Source organism: Perissodus microlepis, chromosome 7, assembly GCF_051167445.1.
Source record: "Perissodus microlepis isolate ML-2025 ecotype Zambia chromosome 7, ASM5116744v1, whole genome shotgun sequence".
NCBI classification, from domain to species: domain Eukaryota; kingdom Metazoa; phylum Chordata; class Actinopteri; order Cichliformes; family Cichlidae; genus Perissodus; species Perissodus microlepis.
Genome location: NC_140467.1, coordinates 53,824,114 through 53,846,282, shown reverse-complemented (window position 1 = coordinate 53,846,282; position 22,169 = coordinate 53,824,114). Strand labels below are relative to the sequence as shown.

General features: G+C 43.2%; 1 protein-coding gene across 4 annotated transcripts in view; it reads right to left on the bottom strand.

The window, feature by feature from the left end:
- Positions 1-21,842, bottom strand: part of LOC146384149 (metal transporter CNNM4-like) — a 37,805-nt gene extending 15,963 nt beyond the window's left edge. For 2 of the 4 annotated variants that reach the window (XR_014800812.1, XM_084935987.1), the window contains exons 1-5: positions 19,901-21,842; positions 9,328-9,471; positions 8,172-8,306; positions 6,977-7,146; positions 3,351-3,447 (exon numbers count right to left, since the gene is read on the bottom strand). Coding sequence is in view for 3 of the 4 variants with exons in the window: in XM_084935987.1 (XP_084792113.1) it covers positions 3,351-3,447; positions 6,977-7,146; positions 8,172-8,306; positions 9,328-9,471; positions 19,901-21,392 (2,038 nt within the window). In the remaining variant the exon portion in view is untranslated. The remainder of the gene's footprint in view (positions 1-3,350; positions 3,448-6,976; positions 7,147-8,171; positions 8,307-9,327; positions 9,472-19,900) is intronic. The other 2 variants (XM_084935985.1, XM_084935986.1) reach the window with 1 other exon arrangement.
- Positions 21,843-22,169: the final 327 nt, after the last annotated feature.

The window sequence follows — 22,169 nt, the reverse complement described above, 5'->3', positions numbered from 1 at the left end:
ACCCGGCAGCTCTGTCAGAACTGGGGGAAAGCTGCACCAGATGAGAAAGCCACTTGAAGGAGCTGTGGGACAAGATCAAACAAAATCTTACCTAGAGGGATGGGAATTGATAAGACTTTAGTGATTCCGATTCACTTATCGATTTGATGTCATTGGGTTCTCATTGCCTCCATGGCACCAAGGACCCTGGACAAGATGGGATGCCGCTATTAACATCTGGAGGATGCCACAATCCAGACTTACTTTCCTTTTAAGGGAAACCTATGACACCCTCCCATGCCACCGGAATATCACACAGTGGTACAATGAGGAGGTAAGCTGTTCTCTCTGTGGGAGCCCCAAGGCAAATTTCCAGGACATATTATCAGGATGTAAGGTGGCACTGACTCATACTGTAAATGGATCTTTTGTTTCAACTCAAGTGTGCTAATACATCTCCCCGTTTCCATCTCTGTCGGACAAACAGTAGCTGTCACATTTAATAGCCATTATATAGGAAACTGTTGTGACTTGCTGATCTAAAAAAAAAGGTGCTGGCACTGATCCAGTCTTCAGTGTCTGTAGCTTCTGCAGTTCTATAGATTATATTAACTATAATAAGTGTAAGATGTATGAGATATATTTTCTGCTGGCATATTTCAAGTGTGCATGGAAAACTACAGAAAGGAGGATAAGTTGAATCTTTTTTTCCAAATACAAATCTTTCATTCTCATTTTCCTTTTGCAGATTTGTTTCAAAGTTTAATAAAAGCTTATGTACCACTACAAACTTTGAAATACATGTTAATGTCAGCTTGCAAACTTAGCTTGAGGCTGTAGGTGTCTTTCCATAGGGCAACATCCCTTGCTTCCTTATTTTTGTCACCTACAGTCATGTGAAAAAGTACTTTGTTCTTATGATCTACTTGGTCTATTTGGTTCACATGACTCTGTGGAGTCCTGTGAAAAACCAAGTACATCCTTACTTGCTTCCACAGGAATTAAGAGGGTAAGTAGAGTAAGAACATGGCTTCAGTTTTCAAAGCTGCACTTAAAGAAACCACAAAACTTGTGGAACAATATTCTTGAGACAGATGAGACCAAAGTAGGAATGTTTGATCATAGTGCACAGTGAACTGTTTGGACAAAACCAAACACACCATGCCAGCACGAATACCTCATACCAACTGTCAAGGATGGTGGAGGAGTGATGATTTGGACTTGTTTTGCAACCATAGGACCTGAGCATCTTGCAGTCATTGAGTCAACTTGTTTTCAGTGCTAACCACAGTCATTAGCACTATTGCCTCAGAGCAAGAAGGTTCTGTGTTCAAATTCACTCGTCAACTCATGAAGTTTGCATGTTCTCTCCGTGCTTTCAATTGTTGAATTGTTTCAATTCAATTGCATTTATACACCACCGAATTACAACAGCAGTAGATGCTTATTCCAAGGTAGAGACCCTACAAAAATACAGAGGAAATTATTTCAGTGTGCTCTCTCCAGGCATTCCAGCCTTCATTTACCATCCAAAGACATGCATAGATTACTTAAGCGGGAATATTAAATTGGCCATAGGTATAAAAGTGAGATTAAATGATTTGTTAGTTGGCCCTGTGATACACTGGTCAAAAATACCTTGTTTTTATAGCAATGATGGTGAACCCATGACCTAGTTTATAAAACCTGTAATACAGCACTGAAGAAAGCTCAGGGACACCATTTAATTGGACTAAAGCTCGGGTCTAAGTGTTAATGTATTTGATGCTTCCTTTATACAATGAAAAACAGGCTTCAGTGTTAAGGACTCTCTTTCATCCACACAAGTTCAGGTAAACTTCTCAAAAAGGCGAACCTTAAGGTGCTTTTATCTCTAATTAGGCTGCAGTAACATGACTTTACAACAAAAAGCATATAAAAGAGCAGGTGTGGATAGGGACACACACTTATGGACAGAATATGTCACTGCAGGGCAAGTGCAGTACTAAACTGCTGGATTAACCTTTTAACCTTCTATAACAGAAATCCTCTCAACAGCCTGGGAGGTTCAACTCAGGAGAAACAATCAGCTAATCTGTAAACTGGCCACAGAAAATACCACCAGACTATTGGTTTTTCTTTTGGTTTGTTTAGAGCCTTCATTTTGGCCATTTCTCATTTCTTAGACATTTTCAACAAGTTCTGAAAAAATGTAAAGCTAGAACAGTTTTCTAGAGTTCTTTTGGAAGAGAGCAGAGATGGATGGAACATGAGATTCAATTCAATTCCATTCAAATAGCCCCAATTCACAACAACTGTTGCCTCAAAGTAAGGCTTACAATCACACAGCCCCCCTATGAGCAAGCACTTGGAAGGAAAAGGAGCATCAATTCATCGGAACAGGTTGTGGGTGAGGGCAAAGTACAGTGAGAGAGAGAGAGAGAGAGCACAAGAGTTTAATTCAATTAACTGCTAATTAATAAATACAGAAGCGGTGTATAAAAACACAGATAGTAAAAAGTGATAAAAATGTATTATGGGCACCCACCGCAGCCTCAGCCTGTTGTCATATGACCCACCCTAACTACATGCTTTATCTAAAATTAAAGTTTTAAGTTTAATATTAATGGTATCGGTCTTCTGAATCCAAATTGTGAAATGGTTCCGTGGAAATGGGTCCTTACAGCTAAAAGCTCTGCCTACTTTTAAAAGCTCTAGGAACCACAAGTAGCCAGCGGATTTTATACTTAGAGCTTGTTCCTGTGCTGTCTTTCAGTCCAGCCCCTGGTAGGATTTCTGGATGTCAGCCACTTCTTCCATCTGCCGGTGATGCATAACATGCAGGGGCCGGTCCTTCCATGATGGAAATTGAGAACCCAGAAGTTCAATTCCTTGGAATATTTAGTCTGTCAGTTGGTTTCAGTTTGTGTGCTGGAGAAGGAAATTAATGGCCCAGTCTACAGTGTGGATATGGAGATTACTTTTATTTTTACAAGCGTGCAATGGTAAAGTGTAAAGAACAGAAACACTTGCATTATACTGCCAACACATAAGTGATATGGATGATGGAATCAGAATAGCTAAATTCTTATCAATTCCGAATTCATTCTTAGGTTGTTCCATTACAGACCATGAAACTGAAGTGCTGCACAAGTTCAAAGCCATTTATGCTCATATTTGAAACACACGAATATCAAGACCTCCAAGTTGGCACAAAAAACAAGGCCAGAAACAGCTTATAACACTCTAACCCAGTGACTATCACGGAGACTTCAGTTTTATCTGAACTGACAAGTTTGTCTGGGATAGGAAGAACACAGCTTCAATTTTGTATTTGGGTCAGTAAATGGTACAAATGTAAATGCACATGTGTTGGTATACGTGTGTCTCACCCATTGTTGGTGTGCTTAGAGCCATGACTCCATAGTAGGAGAACGGGCCAGTTTCAAACTTCATGTTCTCATTTCCGGCTTCAACCTCCACCCGTCCCTGTAATACAAATACGAATGCAAACATAAATACACAAACACACAGACAAACACAAACTAGGGAAATCTTTGATGAAGAAGTGACCATTCCAAACATTTTCAGTAACACAAGGCTTAGATGGGGACCAGGCTGCTAAGCTAAGAACTATCTTTGTGGAAAGGTCTTCTATATGTCTATCATTTAATGACCAAAAGAGATTTTCCATCAGACAATAACAGAGACATCTCCTTGAAAACCACATCTGACTCCTGCAGAAAATTTTGTGCACAACTTTAGCATCAGCCTGTTTACTGGCTTCTGTAACCACACAGCCTCCACTTCTACCATGCAGACCACATTAAGATCTAAAACCACTACATCCTGACTCGATATGTCAGCAACGCTAGGCTTGGTCTACTGTTTATGAGAAATGGACAATTTGTTTTTATGAATATATAAAGTCTTAAAGATCCAAAATGTTTTTTTAGAGGAAGCATTTCAGCATAAGAAGCTGTGGTATGCCAACTTGGCAGCTGAGGCAGAGGACAGAGGCTGGAAGATCAAGGTGCGCCCGGTGGAAGTGGAGTGCACGGGCTTTGTTGCCAGTACAACAGCAAAACTGCTTAGAGAGATTGGGATCAGAGGACAGGCGCAACGGCAGGCTATAAGAGAACTAGCTAACACTGCTGAGAGGACCAGTCACTGGATATGGTTAAAAAGGGCTGACATCACTTGGGCAGCTACAGCAGTCAGCTAACCGCGAGAGAAAATAAAATATTATGCTCTTCTCCCCTCTGCTCTTCTTCCCTTTTCTGGGAGGCGGTGGGGAGGTAGAGCGTACAGCCCAATCCAGCGGGCAGGTGTGGGAAGCCAGATCGGATGCCCCCCTTCCGGCTCTCCTCTCTGCTCTCTCCTATCTTGTACCTTTTCTATCCCTTTGAAGAAGTGAAGCTCCATAAATGCTAAAGAGGTAAGTATTATTTCTCAGTTGCAGTAAATAGATAGGAGAAAATAAACTGTACAAAAATAAACAGAAGAAAGAATAGGAGAAATAACAATTTAACATAAACCAGTGACACACTGCAGGGCCTGATCAACCCTGGCAGGACCTCCTTGGATTCACCCAATGAATCCAAGGTCCACTACTGATGATGTGTCCCAAATCTTAATATGATAACCTAGATCAGATCTCTAATCCCCCCCAAAACAATGGCAGATTAGCTTGGTAAAAGACCAAAAGTTGAGGCACACAACGATGTGTGCTGCTGGTAAAGTTTCTGGGCTGCCTTTCCTCATAACAGTCATCCCTCAAGATTCTCGCCATTTAAAGCAATGCATTATCAGGGAGTACAACATCTAGTCCTTTTACTGAATTTAAAATGGCGTAAAATAGAGTTACTTCCATAGCATTTCATTAGTTGTTGTTTTGTTTGTTTGTTTTTTTCATTTTAATGATTTGCTTTTAATAGAGGAATCCATGTTGCCTTTACCAAACTGGCATGATTAGTAATGCAAAAGCCCAAATGTTTTTGCACTTTTGAATGTATCACATTTCCAGTAATACTCTCAGCCAGCTATATTACCTTAATCATGTTGCTGAACATCTTTCCTCACACCCTGTTTTGCAGGACATTTTACTATTTCCCTTATTTCCAGGATTTACTGCCCTGTCCTCCAGGGCAGTAAATCAAAACCTCAAAAGGTTTTCAGGCTTTCCAGGACCTGCAGGAACCAGACTGTCTATGTGATACATGTGTGCCCTGGAGCCTCTGCAGTGAAAAATCCACGAGTCGGGTCTTATGGCATGTAAGAGAAACACCTTAGCCTCCTATAAATATTACATCCTGCCGCAGGCACTCCAGTGTAGGGTTCAGTGTCTCTTTACCTCAAACAAATCAACACATAGACATTTGTGCTTTCCTTGCTCTCAGGACTCCCGATAATACACTGCCTTAATTTAACCTTTAACATAAATGCTGCACTGATCTGATTCCAACCTAAAACTCAATGCAGCGCCACAAGGTCTATCAATAAACACAAGCTAAAATCTACATTTTCCAAGGTGTAAGGATCAAACTGGTCCTCACCAAGACAGACATGCGTGCACACACACACACACACACACACACACACACACATTGCTGGAATGGGAGCAGTTCTGCTCAGGTTGCACACTGAGTATGTAGAGTCCCTCTATCCACACCTCAGGTGTCGACAACAAAGCCTACAGAAACTAACAACAGTTTCGCCTCAGCACAGCAGACACAGCCATCGTATGTGTATTCATCTGCATCTTGCTTTGAAACACTAAATAGAGAACTTGTACTCAATTCTCCAAATACCCTCCTAAGGGCATGCACACTTTTGTTGTACACTGTAAGTACCTTAAGTCAGGTACAGACTCGAAAGGTGTTTAGAGCCTGCATGTGTGCAAATCACCCCTACACACACACACCCACCACTCTAACAACCAGAGATAAACCTGTTGGTCACCAGATTAAGCAGGTCAATCTACGTCATCCAGTCAGACTACATTATGACACTTGAAATCTATGGAGGACCAAAACTGCCAAAATGAAAATAGATAAATGAATCGATAAATCAATAAGTGACTCAAAAAAGAATAAATCATGAATCCCAAAAATACAATGTAGAGTACTTTTTATTTAGTGTCAATTTAATTTACATTTGGTTTACAAATGTATAAACTTTCACATTTTCAGTGGTTTGAGGAGACTATGAGCACGTTAAGATAACTGTGATTTGATGCTAAATGAATACAATTGAATTGAAGTGAACACTTACACTATGTATTCATTCATTTGATTTTGTACTTCTCTGCCTGTATCATTCTCCACATGCATTGTTTCTGATTTTTTATTTCTACATTTCTTTGTGCATTTATTTTTTGATATATAAATGAAGCAGGCAATGAGTGAAAGTGTCACATGGAGTCAGATTTTTGCCTATTATCTGACTGTTAATATGAATGAGCAGTGGTGAAACCACAAAACATACTGTTATTGTAGTCACCCCTTAAATGATCTTTATCAGTCTAAGTGTATGATATTTTTGCAATATTTTCACCAATGCGCAACTCAAGGCTTTAAATATCTCTAGCTTCAAAGCCATCAGACTCTGTTAGCAATAACAGTCACTTTACCTTTGGTTAGTCAGCTAGGTTTGGAGTGGTGTGCAACTTTAGTGTTTTTAACTTATTAGCATACTTGGGCAGAAATCTCACAGAGACCAGCTGGGAACCACCAGTCCCTAGGGGAAAAAATGACTATTCCACAGCCAGTTGTGAGAACTTGACCAAAGTGTACTTGGTCATAAAGAATTTTATGGTGCTGCATCAAAAACGGTGTTTGGTGTTCAGGAGATTGTCAATAGGTTGTATGGAACATGACAATTTGTCTGCAAACACTCGCCAATTACTCACCAACTGGTTGTGAAACAGTATTTCAAAAGTCCCAGACATACTCCTGATTACCACCAAATCATATAGGTGATGTCACCATTTCTACAGACTATATGAATGTGTTTTTACCTGCAGAATGAGAACAAAGTAGTCGACAGGTTTGCCTCTCTGATAGAGGAAGTGCTGTGGCGATCGTTTATCATTTTCATTAAACTTTAGTTCCTGGATGACATCCGGATGTTTGAGGATCCTCAGTAGGACTTTCTCTGTGATCTGGAATGGGCTGAACAGGCTCACCTCTAATGGGAGAGAAACAAAGGCATTGTAAACGATCAAATTAAAACAGCAGAAAATACAGGCCTTGGACTAATTATTGACTGAGAGGTTTTTAGTAGATTTTTTTTTTATTATTATTAATCCTTTATTTATCCAGGTAAAAAATCTCATTGAGATTAAAAATCTCATTTCCAAGAGAGACCTGGCATCATGGCAACAAAAGTCACATACCACATAGGTATATAACATTTAAAACAAATACAATATCCCATACAAACATGTGTAAAATGTACAATAACAGATCAAATTAAGAGTACATTAAAAACAATCACACTGAGTAAAAGAGCTGTTCTCTCGTTCCTTTAAGACAGACTTAAACTCTCCCAAGGTAACCAATTCTGATAATTTCAGTTCCTTCTGCAGATTATTCCAGGAAGCAGGGGCAGCGTATTTAAAAGCCCTTTTCCCCAATTCTGTTCTGATTTTTGGGACAATCAATTGTATGATTTTGTTCGAACGAAGGTTGTATTGGTTATGGTTTTTACACATATAAACACATAAATAAGATGGAACCAGCCCAAGGAGAGATTTATAGATAAAGATCAACCAATGGGAGAGTCTGCGAATATGCAAAGATGGACATTTAGCAGCAGCATACAAAGAACAATGATGTACATGATTTCCATAGCCAGTAATAAAACGTAAAGCACAATGGTACACAGTATCCAACCTCTTTAGGCAGTGGGCAGGTGCATTCATAAAAAGCAGGTCACCATAATCCAATAAAGGTAAAAAGGTTGCACGAATCAAATGTTTTCTCACTTGGAGGGAGAAACAGGATTGGTTTCTAAAAAAGTAACCTAGATAACTTTATAGCATTTTACAGTCAATAAATAAAAATCAGCTGATTAGTTTAAGCCCTGTTAATTTGCATACTAAAAGATAGCATGTACAGACAGTGGCTGTGATTCAGCAGAGGATAATAGTCAGTGGCACTGAAACAAATGTGTGCTGGCTAAATGCAAGATTAGTGCCTAGTGAATATCACCTGTGGCCAGGAAACGATGAGCTGCCAGTAGGAGCTGAGGAGAGATCTTCACCTTACTGTCCCCTTCTTGCTTGAACGCTGAGAAGTCGCGTTTGTTTTTGTTGGGGTCCACCTTCTTCCTGTTCCTGTTGTCAGCTGTGGCAAGAAAGAAAAGAAATAGGAGTTTAAATAATAGTAAAAATGAATGAAATTAAATGAAAAGTCATGTTTTGCTCTGTTAAAATTTCAAAAAAGTTTAAACTTAGAAAGGTGAAAGTCAAAGAGGAGGAGGCAGCACGAGCAGGCACCAGCTGATAGCACTCCGGCAAATTCAGTGTTTTTTTACGGTGTCCCACACAAACCGTTAACTAACTGACTCTATTGCACTCCACATACCACTGCCTTTGTAATGCAGATGCTGCTCTATGGACAATTCTACCCTCAAGAATCTCATGTTTACAAGCTGCTACACTGGTCACTTTAAATCATTAAACCTGTAAATTGTAAATTTTAAATTGTTATTGATCCTTTTACCTTAGTCTTAAGCGTATATTTATTTCTCTTCTTATATTTATTGTTGTCTTTTGCACTGAATGGAACTGGAGCCTCGTCATCTCGTCTCTCTATTAAACTGTACTGTATATAGCAGAGATGACAATAAAGTTTACTTTGACTTTGAGAAGTTATAAGGTAATGCTAGCAAGCTTGTTTACTAAGGTGAATTCATAAGCTATACAGGTGTAACGCAAAGTAATACGTGTCAGGCAAATGAATAATAAAATATTAAAAATATACTCATTAAAACTAAAGGAACAACTTCTGTGGTCTGTAACTTACAGCAAATCAAATTATTAGGGACATAAAAACACTCCATCATGTGAGTTATTAAAGGTTGTGCTTTTCAGACCTTAGTCATGTTAATGTGATCATTAACAATATAAATATCATAAAGTTGGACACTTTAACATGGGACGCTGTGGGGATTTTATTTAACATTTAAATTATATATAATTATATATATTATAAGTAGGACAACACAGCAATCATCTCTAAATACACGTCCTGTGTACATGTGCTGCTGTATCACTGTACCAGTGCTTTTGTCGGTGAGTGAGTGTTTATGTGTTATAACATTTATGTGAGTGCTGCAGTCAGCAATTAGCAAGAGCTGACTCACTGTAGAGGTCAGATTCATCCAGGATCTCTGACTTGATGATCTCCTCAATAACATCCTCTAAGGTGACCAATCCCAGCACCTCATAGAAAGGATCTCCCTCCCCCTCATTGTTCACCTTCTGGACGATGGCCAAATGAGATTTACCTGGTGAGGACACAGATCACCTAAAGGTTATGAGAAACAAGAGCACTGTAGAACATGCATATCATTTTTCATCATTTTAAATTCCCTATGTTTCCAGAAATCATTTAACAGGAAAGTGGGGCAGCATCAAACACGACAGAGGAGAAGAAGTTAGCGAGTTTCAGTGCAGCTGCTGCGTCTTTAACTTCAGCATCTAGCCTTTAGACAGATTTAGCTAGTGCTACAAGAAAACATCCTTTTTTGTTTTACAACAGTCACACTGCTATTCGATCTGTCAGTGGATTTATCCTGACTGATGAGAGGGCAGACTCATGCCTTAATATAGCCCAGACTAGGCTAAGAGCTTTGAAGAGAAAAGAGTTGGAAGGACTGCCAGAATGAGATAAAGAGAAGTGAGACAGAGAGAGAGGCAGGAGGAGAACAAAGCTAAGTAGAAAGAGGTATATAACAAGAGGACACAAAGCATTAATGCACTCATGACTCTGTATTGTTCTCACAACACTCCCCACATGCACCGACTGCATGTAGGACTGTGTGCAAACAACTAAACCTGATACAACATGATGAGCAATGGCTGCCAGTAAGAGTTAAGTAAAAACATTATCAGGTCAGCAGGATGGAAACCTGTCACAGTTCATGGTCATCAAACACCAGCAGAAGCAGAAGCACTATCTACTTTTGGCCTCCATGATGCTCACTGCTTTGTATGAAGTAAAAGAAACAGAAACGTCCGTTTTCAGCAAGAAAACATTTATTCTGTTTCAATAGGTTTCATCAACTCCAGTGGTGAACCTTTAAACAGTGTTTCATTCCCAGCCTTTTCCACTTGACCTGCTTTGAAAAGGTCTTGAGCAACCCATTATTTCTTTATATTTTGCAAGGAAATAGGCACAGTGACTTACTGAAGTGTTGTGTGTTTTTATGTTCAGGTTATGCATTTACTGCATTGACAATATGTTTTGGATAATTTTCATACTGAAAACCGAAGCAGTTGCCCATCATACACTTTCCAGTTCGTATTGCATGGTAGATTAAAATCTGATGATACAGCCCAAATCAAAAGATTAAGACCACATGAAAAATGACAACAACAACAACAAAAAAAAAAAAAGCATATTATGCATGCTTGGATCTTAACAAGGTTCCAAGTAGAGCCTCAATATGCAGCAAGGAGAAATGGGAGAGAGAAAAAACATTTTTTGAGCATGCAATTTGTTGAAAACAACTCTTACACTGAAGCAGGCTGCTATACAGCTGATTAAAAGTTTTGGACCACACCTCCACACCTCCAGTCATGCCAATAACGTTGGAAACATTCGGGACCATCCATTCATCCATCCATCCATTTTCTTCCACTTATCCGCGGCAGGGTCGCGTTGGCAGCAGCCCAAGCAGAGAAGCCCAGACCTCCCTCTCCCCAGCCACCTCCTCCAGCTTGTCCGGGGGAACACCAAGGCATTCCCAGGCCAGCCAAGAGATATAATCTCTCCAGCGTGTCCTGGGTCTGCCCTGGGGCCTCCTCCCGGTGGGACATACCCGGAAAACCTCACCCAGGAGGCGCCCAGGAGGCATCCTTGTTAGATGCCCAAACCACCTAAACTGGCTCCTTTCGAAATGGAGGAGCAGCGGCTCTACTCTGAGCCCCTCCCGAATGGACGAACTTGTCACCTTATCTCTAAGGGAGAGGCCAGCCACCCTTTGGAGGAAGCCTATTTCCGCCACTTGTATTCGCGATCTCGTTCTTTCGGTCACTACCCACAGCTCGTGACCATAGGTGAGGGTAGGGGCGTAGATCAACTGGTAAATTGAGAGCTTCGCTTTTACACTCAGCTCTCTTTTCACCACATGGGACCGGTACAGTGTGCGCATCACTGCGGCCGCTGCACCAATTGGTCTGTTGATCTCCCTCTCTCTTCTCCCATCACTCGTGAACAAGACCCCGAGATACTTAAACTGCCTCACTTGGGGCAGGAACTCGTCCCTGACCCGGAGTGGGCACTCCACCCTTTTCCGGCTGAGGACAAAGGCCTCAATTTTGGAGGTGCTGATTCTCATTCCCACTGCTTCACACTCGGCTGCGAACCGTTCCAAGGCAAGCTGGAGGCCATCACCCGATGAAGCCAACAGAACCACATCATCTGCAAAAAGCAGAGATGAAATCCTGAGACCACCCAAGTGAAAGCCTTCTGCCACTTGGCTACGCCTAGACATTCTGTTCATAAAAATTATAATTTCATAAAAATTATGAACAGAATGAGCCCTGGCAGAGCCCATCACTCACCAGGAACGAGTCAACTTATTGCCGTCTATGCGGACCAAGCTCTTGCAACGGTTGTATAAGGACTGAATGGCCCGTAGCAATGGGCCAGACACCCCATACTCCTGGAGCACCCCCCACAGGACCCCCGAGGGACACGGTCGAATGCCTTTTCCAAGTCCACAAAACACATGTAGACTGGTTGGGCAAACTCCCATGTACCCTCAAGCATCCTCAAGAGGATAAAGAGCTGATCCAGTGTTCCACGACCAGGACGAAAAACGCACTGTTCCTCCTGTTTCCGAGGTTCGACTAACGGACGGACTCTCCTCTCCAGCACCCTGGCTTAGACTTTCCCAGGGAGGCTGAGGAGTGTGATTCCCCTGTAGTTGGAACACACCCTCCGGTCCCCTTTCTTTAAGATGGGGACCACTACCCCCGGTCTGCCAGTCCAGGGGTACTGCCCCTGATCTCCACGCAACATTGTAGAGACGTGTCAACCAAGACAGCCCTACAACATCCAGAGCCTTCAGGAACTCTGGGCAGACCTCATCCACCCCAGGGGCTCTGCCACCAAGGAGTTGTTTAACTGCCTCAGTGACTTCGCCCCCAGAGATTGGCGGGTCATCCCCTTCATCCCCAGACTCTGCTTCTGCAACGGAAGACGAGCCAGTGGGATTGCGGAGGTCCTCGAAGTATTTCTTCCACCGCCCGACAACTTTCTCAGTCAAAGTCAGCAGCACTCTACCCGCACTATACACAGTGCAGGTAGAACACCCCTTTCCCCTCCTGAGTCGCCTGACAGTTTGCCAGAATCTCTTCGGGCAGTCTGAAAGTCTTTTTCCATGGCCTCTCCGAACTCCTCCCAGACCCGAGTTTTTGCTTCAGCCACCACCCGCGCCGCATTCCGCTTGGCATGTCGGTACCTATCAGCTGACTCCGGAGTCCCACAGGCTAACCAAGCCCGGTAGGACTCCTTCTTCAGCTTGGTGGCTCCCCTCACCTCTGGTGTCCACCATTTGGTTCGGGGATTACCACCACGAAAGGCACCAACTACTTTGTGGCCGCAGCTCAGTGCAGCAGCTTCAGCAATGGAGGTGCTGAACATGGTCCATTCGGACTCGATGTTCCCAGTCTCCCTCGGAATGCTGTTGAAGCTCTGCCGGAGGTGTGAGTTTGAGATCTCGCGGACCAGGGCCTCTGCTAGACGTTCCCAGCACACCCTCACTGTACGTTTAGGCGCGCCAGGTCTATCCAGCGTCCTCCCTCGCCACCTGATCCAACTCACCACCAGGTGGTGATCTGTTGACTACTCAGCCCCGCTCTTTACCCGAGTGTCCAAATCATATGGCCTCAGGTCTGGTGATATGATTACAAAATCGATCATCGACCTGTGGCCTAGAGTGTCCTGGTGCCACGTGCACTTATGGACACTCTTATGTTCGAACATGGTGTTCGTTATGGCCAAACTGTGGTTTGCAAGGAAGTCCAATAACAAAACACCGCTCGGGTTCAGATCCGGGAGGCCGTTCCTCCCAATCACGCCCTTCCAGGTCTCACTGTCATTGCCCACGTGAGCACTGAAGTCTCCCCGGGAGGAGCACCCTCCAGTACCCCACCAAGGGACTCCAAGAAGGCTGGGTACTCTGAACTGCTGCTCGGCGCATAAGTGCAGACGACAGTTAGGACCCATTCCCTGACCCGAAGGCGAAGGGAACAAACCCTCTCGTCCACTGTGAGAAACCCCAACATACCAGCAGCAAGCCAAGGGATTACCAAGATACCCACCCCAGCCTGCCGCCTCTCACCAGGGGCAACTCCGCGAATCCTTCCGCGAATCGCTACCTTATCGTGGTGGAGGGGTTTGTGTGTCCCAGGGGTCCCAGGGGCTATGTTGTCCGGGGGATTTTTGCCTCCTGGTAGGGTCTCCCATGGCAGATTGGTCCTAGGTGAGAGACCAGACAAAGAGCGATTCAGAAGACCCCTATGAAAAAAACAGATTCACCCTGCCTGGGATAGGGTTACCGGGGCCCCGCCCTGGAGTCAGGCCCAGGGTGGGTGCCCAAGGGCGAGCGTCTGGTGACCGGGCCTTAGTCCAGGGGGCCCGGCCGGACACAGCCCGAAAAAGGGACATGGGCCCATCTTCCTGCAGGCCCAACATCCGCACGAGTCACCGTAGGGGCCGGGTGCAATGTGAGCCGGGCGGCAGCCAGGAGCGAAGTTCCTTGCGGACCGATCCCCGGCTACCAAGATTGGCAATTGGGACATGGAATGTCACCTCTCTGGTGGGGAAGGAGCCTGAGCTAGTGTGTAAGGTTGAGAGGGTTCACCTTAACGCATGGCCTGGGCTCTGGAACCAGCCTCCTGGAGAGGGGCTGGACTCTGTCTCAGTCTGGAATTTCCCCATGGTGAGAGGTGGCGGGCTGGGGTGGGTAACATTCAGGAACATCAAGGTAAAAAATTTTATCGTCAGAGAATAAAACTTTCTTCAACCTCCAATATCCCATGTTTGGTGCTCTCTTGCAAAGTCCAAACTGTCGGTACTGTGGGAGTTCAAGGAGACGAGGCCTTTGAAGACGTTTTTTGTTTTTGAAGCCCTTCAGTCTCAGATGCCATCTGATGGTTATTGGGCTGCAGTCTGCACCAGTAACGGCTTTAATTTGGGTCGAGAATCGTCCAGTGGCTGTCTGGGGGGTCTTCCACTTGACTTTCTTGTTCCATAATCCTCCGGATCATTTAAGGAATTCCAAATGACTGTCTTACTGCGTCCCACCTCAGCAGTGATGGCACACTGTGAGAGAAACTGCTTATGCAGTTCAACAACCGAACACATTCAAAAAGGGAATTTTTTTTTTTTGCCTTTGCCATGAGAATGTCAGTGTGACTACCTGACAGAAAATGACAATTAATCCACATTTTTGCACAGATTTGGCCTTTTAAAGGCATGTGATCTTAAACTTTTGATCTTAAACTTTTGATCAGCTGTAAAATGCTCAAAAAATGTTTTGTCTCACTCCCATTTCTTTTTGTTGCATGTTGAAGCTCTACCACCATGCAAAATTGGGACTGTACTTTTGACCATATTCCCAATACCACTTGTTGAAATGCAACCCCAACCCATGAAAGAACCTCCATCATGTTTTCTAGATGTCTGTGGACACTCACTGTGGTACTTCTTTTCTAACTTCCTCTGTGTGACTTAAACCAAAAGTTTCAAATTTGGATTCATCACTCCATAAACCTGTTACCACTGAATTTCAATCCATTTCTAGTGTAATGGCATACCTCAGCTTTTTCTCTCCATTTCCCATCCTTAAGTATAGCTTCTTGAAAGCCACTCTTTCACCAGCAACCTTGACACCATTTCAGATGAGGCTAAAATGAAAACAGTATGGATCAGCTGAATAGGCTGATGTATCTCTCAGGTCCTCTGTCAGGACACTCTGCATGCCATGCTGAGGTATGCCAGATTTTGGGCTAATAGCTTTTTGAGATCTTAATGGTACAAAAATACTATTGCATGCCTGTGAAACTGTTATCTTTCACAAGTTTTATAGTTTCAGTAAATACAAGGAAACAACTTATGTGCTTTTGCAAAAGGCCCCAAGCAACAAGGTGCCTAATAATTTAATTTAAAATTGATTAATTGCCAAGCTGTCCATTACGTGTAGACATGACACTGGTTTATCCCTGGTGTTAAGAGCCTGAATATGACTGAATGATTCACGGCATATATATAAATATATTATATAATTTATAGTTCTTCATGTACTCAAACAGCCACTGTTTGAGGCTTAGTGCTTTCAGTGCATCAATATATCATCAGTAGTTTGAATAGTGAGCAGCTTCAGCCAACAGATTCAAACATTTGCCCCATGAGAGGCAAAAAAAATGACTTTGACATCAAGATTTCTATCAAACAGCTTTCTTCTTCCTACCTGTGCTTTAAAAACATTTTAAAAAATGTTCTGTGTTCAGAAATTATTGTAAAATTTAAAAAAAAACAACTATCCCTCAATTTTCTTCTGACATGTTTAAGCAGAGATGCCCACTTCCCTCCTCCACGCCTGGGGAGACAGAGGTTTTCGCATCCAGCATGTCCTGGGTCTGTCACAGGGTCTTCTGCTACTTGGACATGCCTGGAACACCTTACCTAGGAGGCTTCCTAGACAGATGCCTGAACAACATCAACTGACTCCCTTCACTGTGGAGGACCAGCAGCTCTACTCTGAGCCCTTCCTGATGATTTCTAATGCTGAGCCTAGGCACCCTTCAAAGCAAGTTCATTCCTGCCACTTGTACCCACTTGTAAAGGTAGGAAAATAGACCACTGGGTAACTCACAAAACCACAGATGCTTCACTAATTTCCTTCAAGCTCCCATAAATTATCCCCTCCCACTCAAAATATTTCACCTGGAACTATGAAACTATTAAAGTGAGAATTAGTCTCTTATGACCCATCATAAAGACAGCCTACCATGACCAAACAAAGCCACGACTGCTAGCACTGTAGTGTGCAGTCCTAGCAATGTGGTAGCCAGCAGCCAAAGACATGATGACTCATACATCAGACAGCACTACTACCACCATCAGTCCCACTCCCCACAGGAGGTTCGAACGCCATCTCCTTGCAGCACATTTTTAGCAGACAAGTTCAGTTTCTAACCTTAAACAAAAAAGTGTCTCTCATCAAAAACGTGCTCATGTTGTTGAAGATTAATGGGCTGAAATATAAAAATCCAATTTTTTAAACTGAATTATTGACATCAGATTGCCTAAAATACTATGGAGACCTTGATTTCCTGTTTTGCTATTATCATGGTAATTTGACAAATGGCACTTTATTTAGGCTTATGCATCATGCATGCAGGACTTAGGCTTTGATGCTATAAAAAGCCACAGCTGAAGGTGATGCTTATTTGCAATGACAGCTGAAATTACACTAATTCTTTTGCAATTTTGGGTGGAAATGAGGCATGCAGCCAGTTCCACAATGACTGAGCTTCATAATGTAGTTGTTTTCATATCTACAGTCTTATAAATGTAATGTCAAAGAATGAAATGCAATGTTTTTAATGTCTCTGGGAAAAAAAACCCACATTGATATGTTGCAAGACCATCACAATCAGCTGCAGCGCCAAGGCTGTTATGATATTAAGCTCAGCTTTCAAGGTGTGTATATCAGTGGATTTCTGGCACTACTCCTGTATGGCTGAACGTGCTGATTTTCGTCCCATCAAACAGCACAAATCAGATGATTTGAGCGATTAGGCTAGAGATGATCTCTGACTAGAGATGATCAGTGGTATCCACAGCCAGATTTAATTAAATGAGTAACTTGTGGCCACTTAGGTTTAAGTCATTGCAGCACACAATTATAAATATTTTAGTTTGTCGTTTCTGGTAAGCTGAAATGCTTCTGATGGTGACATTTGTATTCTTGATTTTTCCCCATTTTTTTAAAATTACTTTTACATTCACTTAAAGCCACTTTACTAGGCAGATTCAATGCAATCTAACATCACAGCCCTGCCACAAATTCATTTTTAACTTTTGCTGACATTGTTTTAAATGGTGTGGATTCTGCTTTATCTTTATCACTGAGCTGTGCTTATATGCAAACTTGCACAGCTCAAGTATGTTAACACCAAGTGGGAAGCTTTGGGATGAAAAATGAAGTAAATGTGAAGTGACAAAAACTGCAGTTCCTCTAGAAGTAACTTGAGGTTGATACCCAACTTTACATTATCAAAAGCATTTTTACTATTTAGCATAAAAATGGTTTTGTCCTTTATGAACACTTTCCTCCTTCATAACAACTGTACTGTGGGTGACATTAAAAAAAGAAAAAAACAATATATCCATTTGGATGCTGGAGTGGTGTGGCTAATTTGGGTATCAGGTATAACTGATCGGGATCTCCTAGGCGACATCTTCATTAATTGGAGTCAATGAACTCGTCCTCTACACTATCTTTGCACTGTCTGTCCCTTCTGGAGCATTTTAATGTAATAATTTGCAAAATAATATGGCCAACTGTGGGGTATAGACCATTTGGTGACTGAAGTTTGATTTTGTAAACCTATGTCTAATTAGCAGGTATCCGTGCCTGTGCAATAAATTTGTTCAGTTTATGGACTCTAACCAAGCCTGACAGCATTAACCGATAAAGCCTGCCAGCTTCTATTTAAATCTAGTCTCTTATGGTTCCAAAAAACTAAAACTGACAGTGATAGGTTCGTAGCATAAACCTATTCGCTGGAATGTTCAAGACAATTCTGCTACACAGCAAAGCAAGACACGATTAGGCAAAGTTCTTTATGTTTCTCGTATACGAGGAAGACCAACTTTGCAGACTACTAAGGATCACACATCCTATCACTACACAATCGATTATACACCTCTAAGCATATATGGTTAAATATTTCTAAGCATAAATGACAATCAACAATATAACCCTGACAGACAGCCAGAATGTTACCGGAATAACCGAAAATGACTGAAAATGGATAAAATGTTAAGAACATCTAAAGTTTGGCATATTGTTCATGAACAGAAAAGATGGAGATAGCCACCATAACATCACCCATGGGAGTCATTAAGTTCCACTGTGAAGGCTTAAATGAAGATTTTTGTCATCACGATCATGGTGTCTTGGAACAAATGAGGGGTGGATATAATTGAAATCAAGGAAACTGCACTCTTATAGCATAGCGATGTGTCAGTTAGTTCTCTGCAAAAATATAGAATGAACAGATTTATCGGTTATAAAAATATCATAACAGCAGAAACATGACCTTTTACTGTTGTTTCTTATATTAAAATGTATTGATATATATCTGAATATGACATAAGAACTAAAATGTTGGAAAACAAAGTATAAGCTGTGTATTAGATTGTGAGTGTTCCAAGTGGCTGAAGAGTGTGTACTGAATTATTCGAAGGCAAAAATGAATCGCCATTAATTATCTAAATATGCGTATTTACTGATAAGAAAAGTAAATGCTGCCCTACTTCTTATCTGACACTGAAAAGGACAAGATCAGCAGTTTTTCTAGAAATTAATTGTTAATGTTTTTCAAACAAAAATAATAGAAAAGATAACTTTTTCTTAGGTCTGAACTGCAAGTTGCTGTATTTCTTTACATCAGTGTGAACTGCGGGTTCAAGATATTGCTAAGCAATTTTATGACCCAACACTTTGGGGGTGTCACCCTCACCACATAAAGCTCAATTAGATTCTCAGTTTAGCTTTATGTGGTCAATAACTTTTTCCACACTGAGCCAGGCTAACATCATTACAAAAAAATGCTAGGATATCAAAGAGACCACCAGCAGCGCACATTGACTGTAACCATCTTATTGTGGTTTAAGCTCTGGGTAGTATTTTGGTCACTAGGATGAAGGGAAAACTATCAAATATTCAGATGTGCACCGAATTAGAAAAGCATTTCAGAAATTGGGTGGGTGGACCACAGCTAATCTCGTTATCTCTTGATACTACTTTTTTCACATACAGTGAAAAATGTATGTATGTACCTTACTGGTAATTTTTGTACCCTGCAAAATCAGCCAGTGGCACCAAACGGCCAACAGCCACGTAGCCACTAATCTAGGCCTTATGTTTGACTTAATCACTTGATTAATGAAAGAAATATTCAGCAGACACAATGATAACATTAACTTAGATGCACTTCTTATTTCACATGTTAGAAACATATTATGGATTTTTTTAATAAACTGTCATTTATATGACAGTTTATCCAAATAAGTGTTTGCGGTCTAGTTTCTTTTTATTCCTTTTCATATTGGGTTTCAATTTTATACTGCAGCTATGCTAGTTGTATTGTTGTGCATGGGACAATTAAAGCTCTCCAATCTTTAATAAGTGAATGCATAAACATACACTGCCCTCATGACAGCCTTATCAGGTGTGTGCAGATTAAAAGCTCAACCCTGACCCCTTATAAGAGTAGTACAACATGTGCCCCGATGATGAAATGTGCTTTGTGTGTGTGTAGGCTGTGGTGTTCCACTAATCAATAGTGCTGGTGAACAGAGAGAGGGGGGGCTGTCGAGCTCACACAGGTTTAGGTCCCTGGTGATATGAAGGCTGTAGATTTTCAGAACAAAACATCATCAGGTGTTAGATTATGTCAATGCACACCCACCTTTCTTGAACTCCTCCAGCATGGCATCCAGCTTTGTGTCATGAAACACAAAGTGCACAGGGTGGTTATAGAACTTGGTGATGGTCTTTAGGTTTGTGCAGTCGTCCGGGTCCACGAAGGCCAAGTCCTTCACATACAGGATGTCCACGATGTTGGACCGCTCCTCATCATACACGGGTATGCGCGTGTATCCGCTCTCCATGATCTCTGACATAGTGTTGAAGTCCAGCACAGCATCTGCCTGGATCATAAAGCAGTTGGCTAAGGGAGTCATCACATCCTCCACAGTTTTGGTCCTGAGCTCCAGGGCTCCCTGGATCATGTTAAGCTCCTCTTTGACCAGGTCATTATAAGGCTCTGTCACTTTAAGCATCTCCACCAACTTCTCTCTGTTGTACACAGTGCCGATCTCCTGTCCCAGCAGGAAATCCAGCAGCTTGCTGACGGGAAAGGACAGAGGAAAGGTAAGGAACATGAAGAACTTTGTGAGCAGGATCGTGTTGGCTCCCACAGCCAACCCGTGACGCGAGCACAGCGCCTGGGGGACGATCTCCCCAAATATGACAATGCCAATTGTAGAGGCGACCACGGCGCCCAGACCTGACCCGATGAGGTCATCGAGGAGGATGGTGAGGGTGGTGTTCACCAAGACGTTACCCAGGAGAAGCGAGCATAGGAGATAGTTGCCTTTGCTGCGGATCGGTTCGATTTTCCTCGCATATTTCTTCTCCTTGTCGGTGCCGCAGCTCTGAACGATCCGCAGCTCCATGGGGTCCAGCGCCATGAGCCCCAGGTTCAACCCGCTGAACATGCCCGAGAGGACCAGCAGGCACGAGATCATGATGACCTGCAGCCACATGGGTAGCAGCGACTTCTTCTCCTCCACCACCAGCATCCGGCCATCGCTGTCCCCCAGCTGCACCCACCTGCCGTCCGTGCTCAACGTGCACAGAGCGTATTCTTTCTTCTGGTCGCTTTTGCGCAGCGGCTTAATGTGCACGTTGAGCAGTCCCGACGTGCCCCGGCTGCTCACGTTCATGAAGTTCCCGACGGTGATGTCCTGCGTGAAATCCGCACAAGTTTTATCGAGCGCGTCCATCATGCCGCTGCCGCCCCGGGCCGCCGCCACCACCGCCCCCTTCTCCTCCTCCTCCTCCACCTCTGTGAACTGGATCTGAGTCCAGGCGCCCGAGTGAAGCTGGACCCCGTAAAACCGGAGCTGCACGGAGCTCTCCTCGGTCACCTGGATGACACCCTCGTCAGTGGTGCTGGCCGGCTTGTTGCTCCTCTCCAGCCTCATGCCGAGCACCTGACTCCCACCGCCTCCGCCGCCGCCTCCCCTTCCACCGCTGACACCGGGCCCAGCGGCTGCCACCGACTCTGTCCGGCCGCTCCACAGACAGATAACCACGGTGAGAATGTAACCCTGCTGTCCACTCCATTCTGTCGCCATGTTTGTTTCTGTGCTCGGCGACCTGGGAGCTGACGTCATTTACTCATGTCCAAGCAGCTCCTCCCTCTCCCCCCATTCCGCTATCTCTCACATACGCTCACTCATACACGGACACACACACACACACACACACACTAACACCGACTGCCGGACAGCGACATGTAGAGCTGATAAACAAACACACTCACGCTCCTTGCAGGTCACACACGCTCCTGGTGACGCTTCGCTATCATTTTTCTGCAGCAACACTCACACTCCCCCCGCCTCAGTGCCCGGCCACGTTACTCCCCGCTGGGCTCGGGGCACTGCGGCACACAGCAGGACGGACGCTGCTGCTGCTGCTGTTCCTGGCCACCGATTTCTCATCCAATTGTATCCAAAGCCAGTTGCGGTTATGTAAAGGCACATGGCATCTGTATACATCCCCCCCCCCGCCCTCCATCCTCATCCTGCACCAGCCTGCATCCCGCTGGCACGATGCCCGGCCAGGGATGCTAGATGCAGGGGACGTTTATTTATTTATTTCCTGAGAGACAAACTCTGTGGAGCCAGGATATAGCCCGTTTGTATAATGATAATAATTACATAAGCTGTCTGCATCAGTTCAGTTAAGATGTGGAAAAGCCTAATAATTTCCGAGGTTGACTATTACATTACTGCATCACTGCATTGTCACGGATTTTTTTTTTCCCAGTGCACAGTGTTTATTAGCCATCTTTATTTATTATTAGATCCTAATATTCGCTAATTAGCTGTTATGTAATAAGCCAATAACGTTAAAAGTCCTTTCCTGTAGCGTCACCCAGTGGCCACACC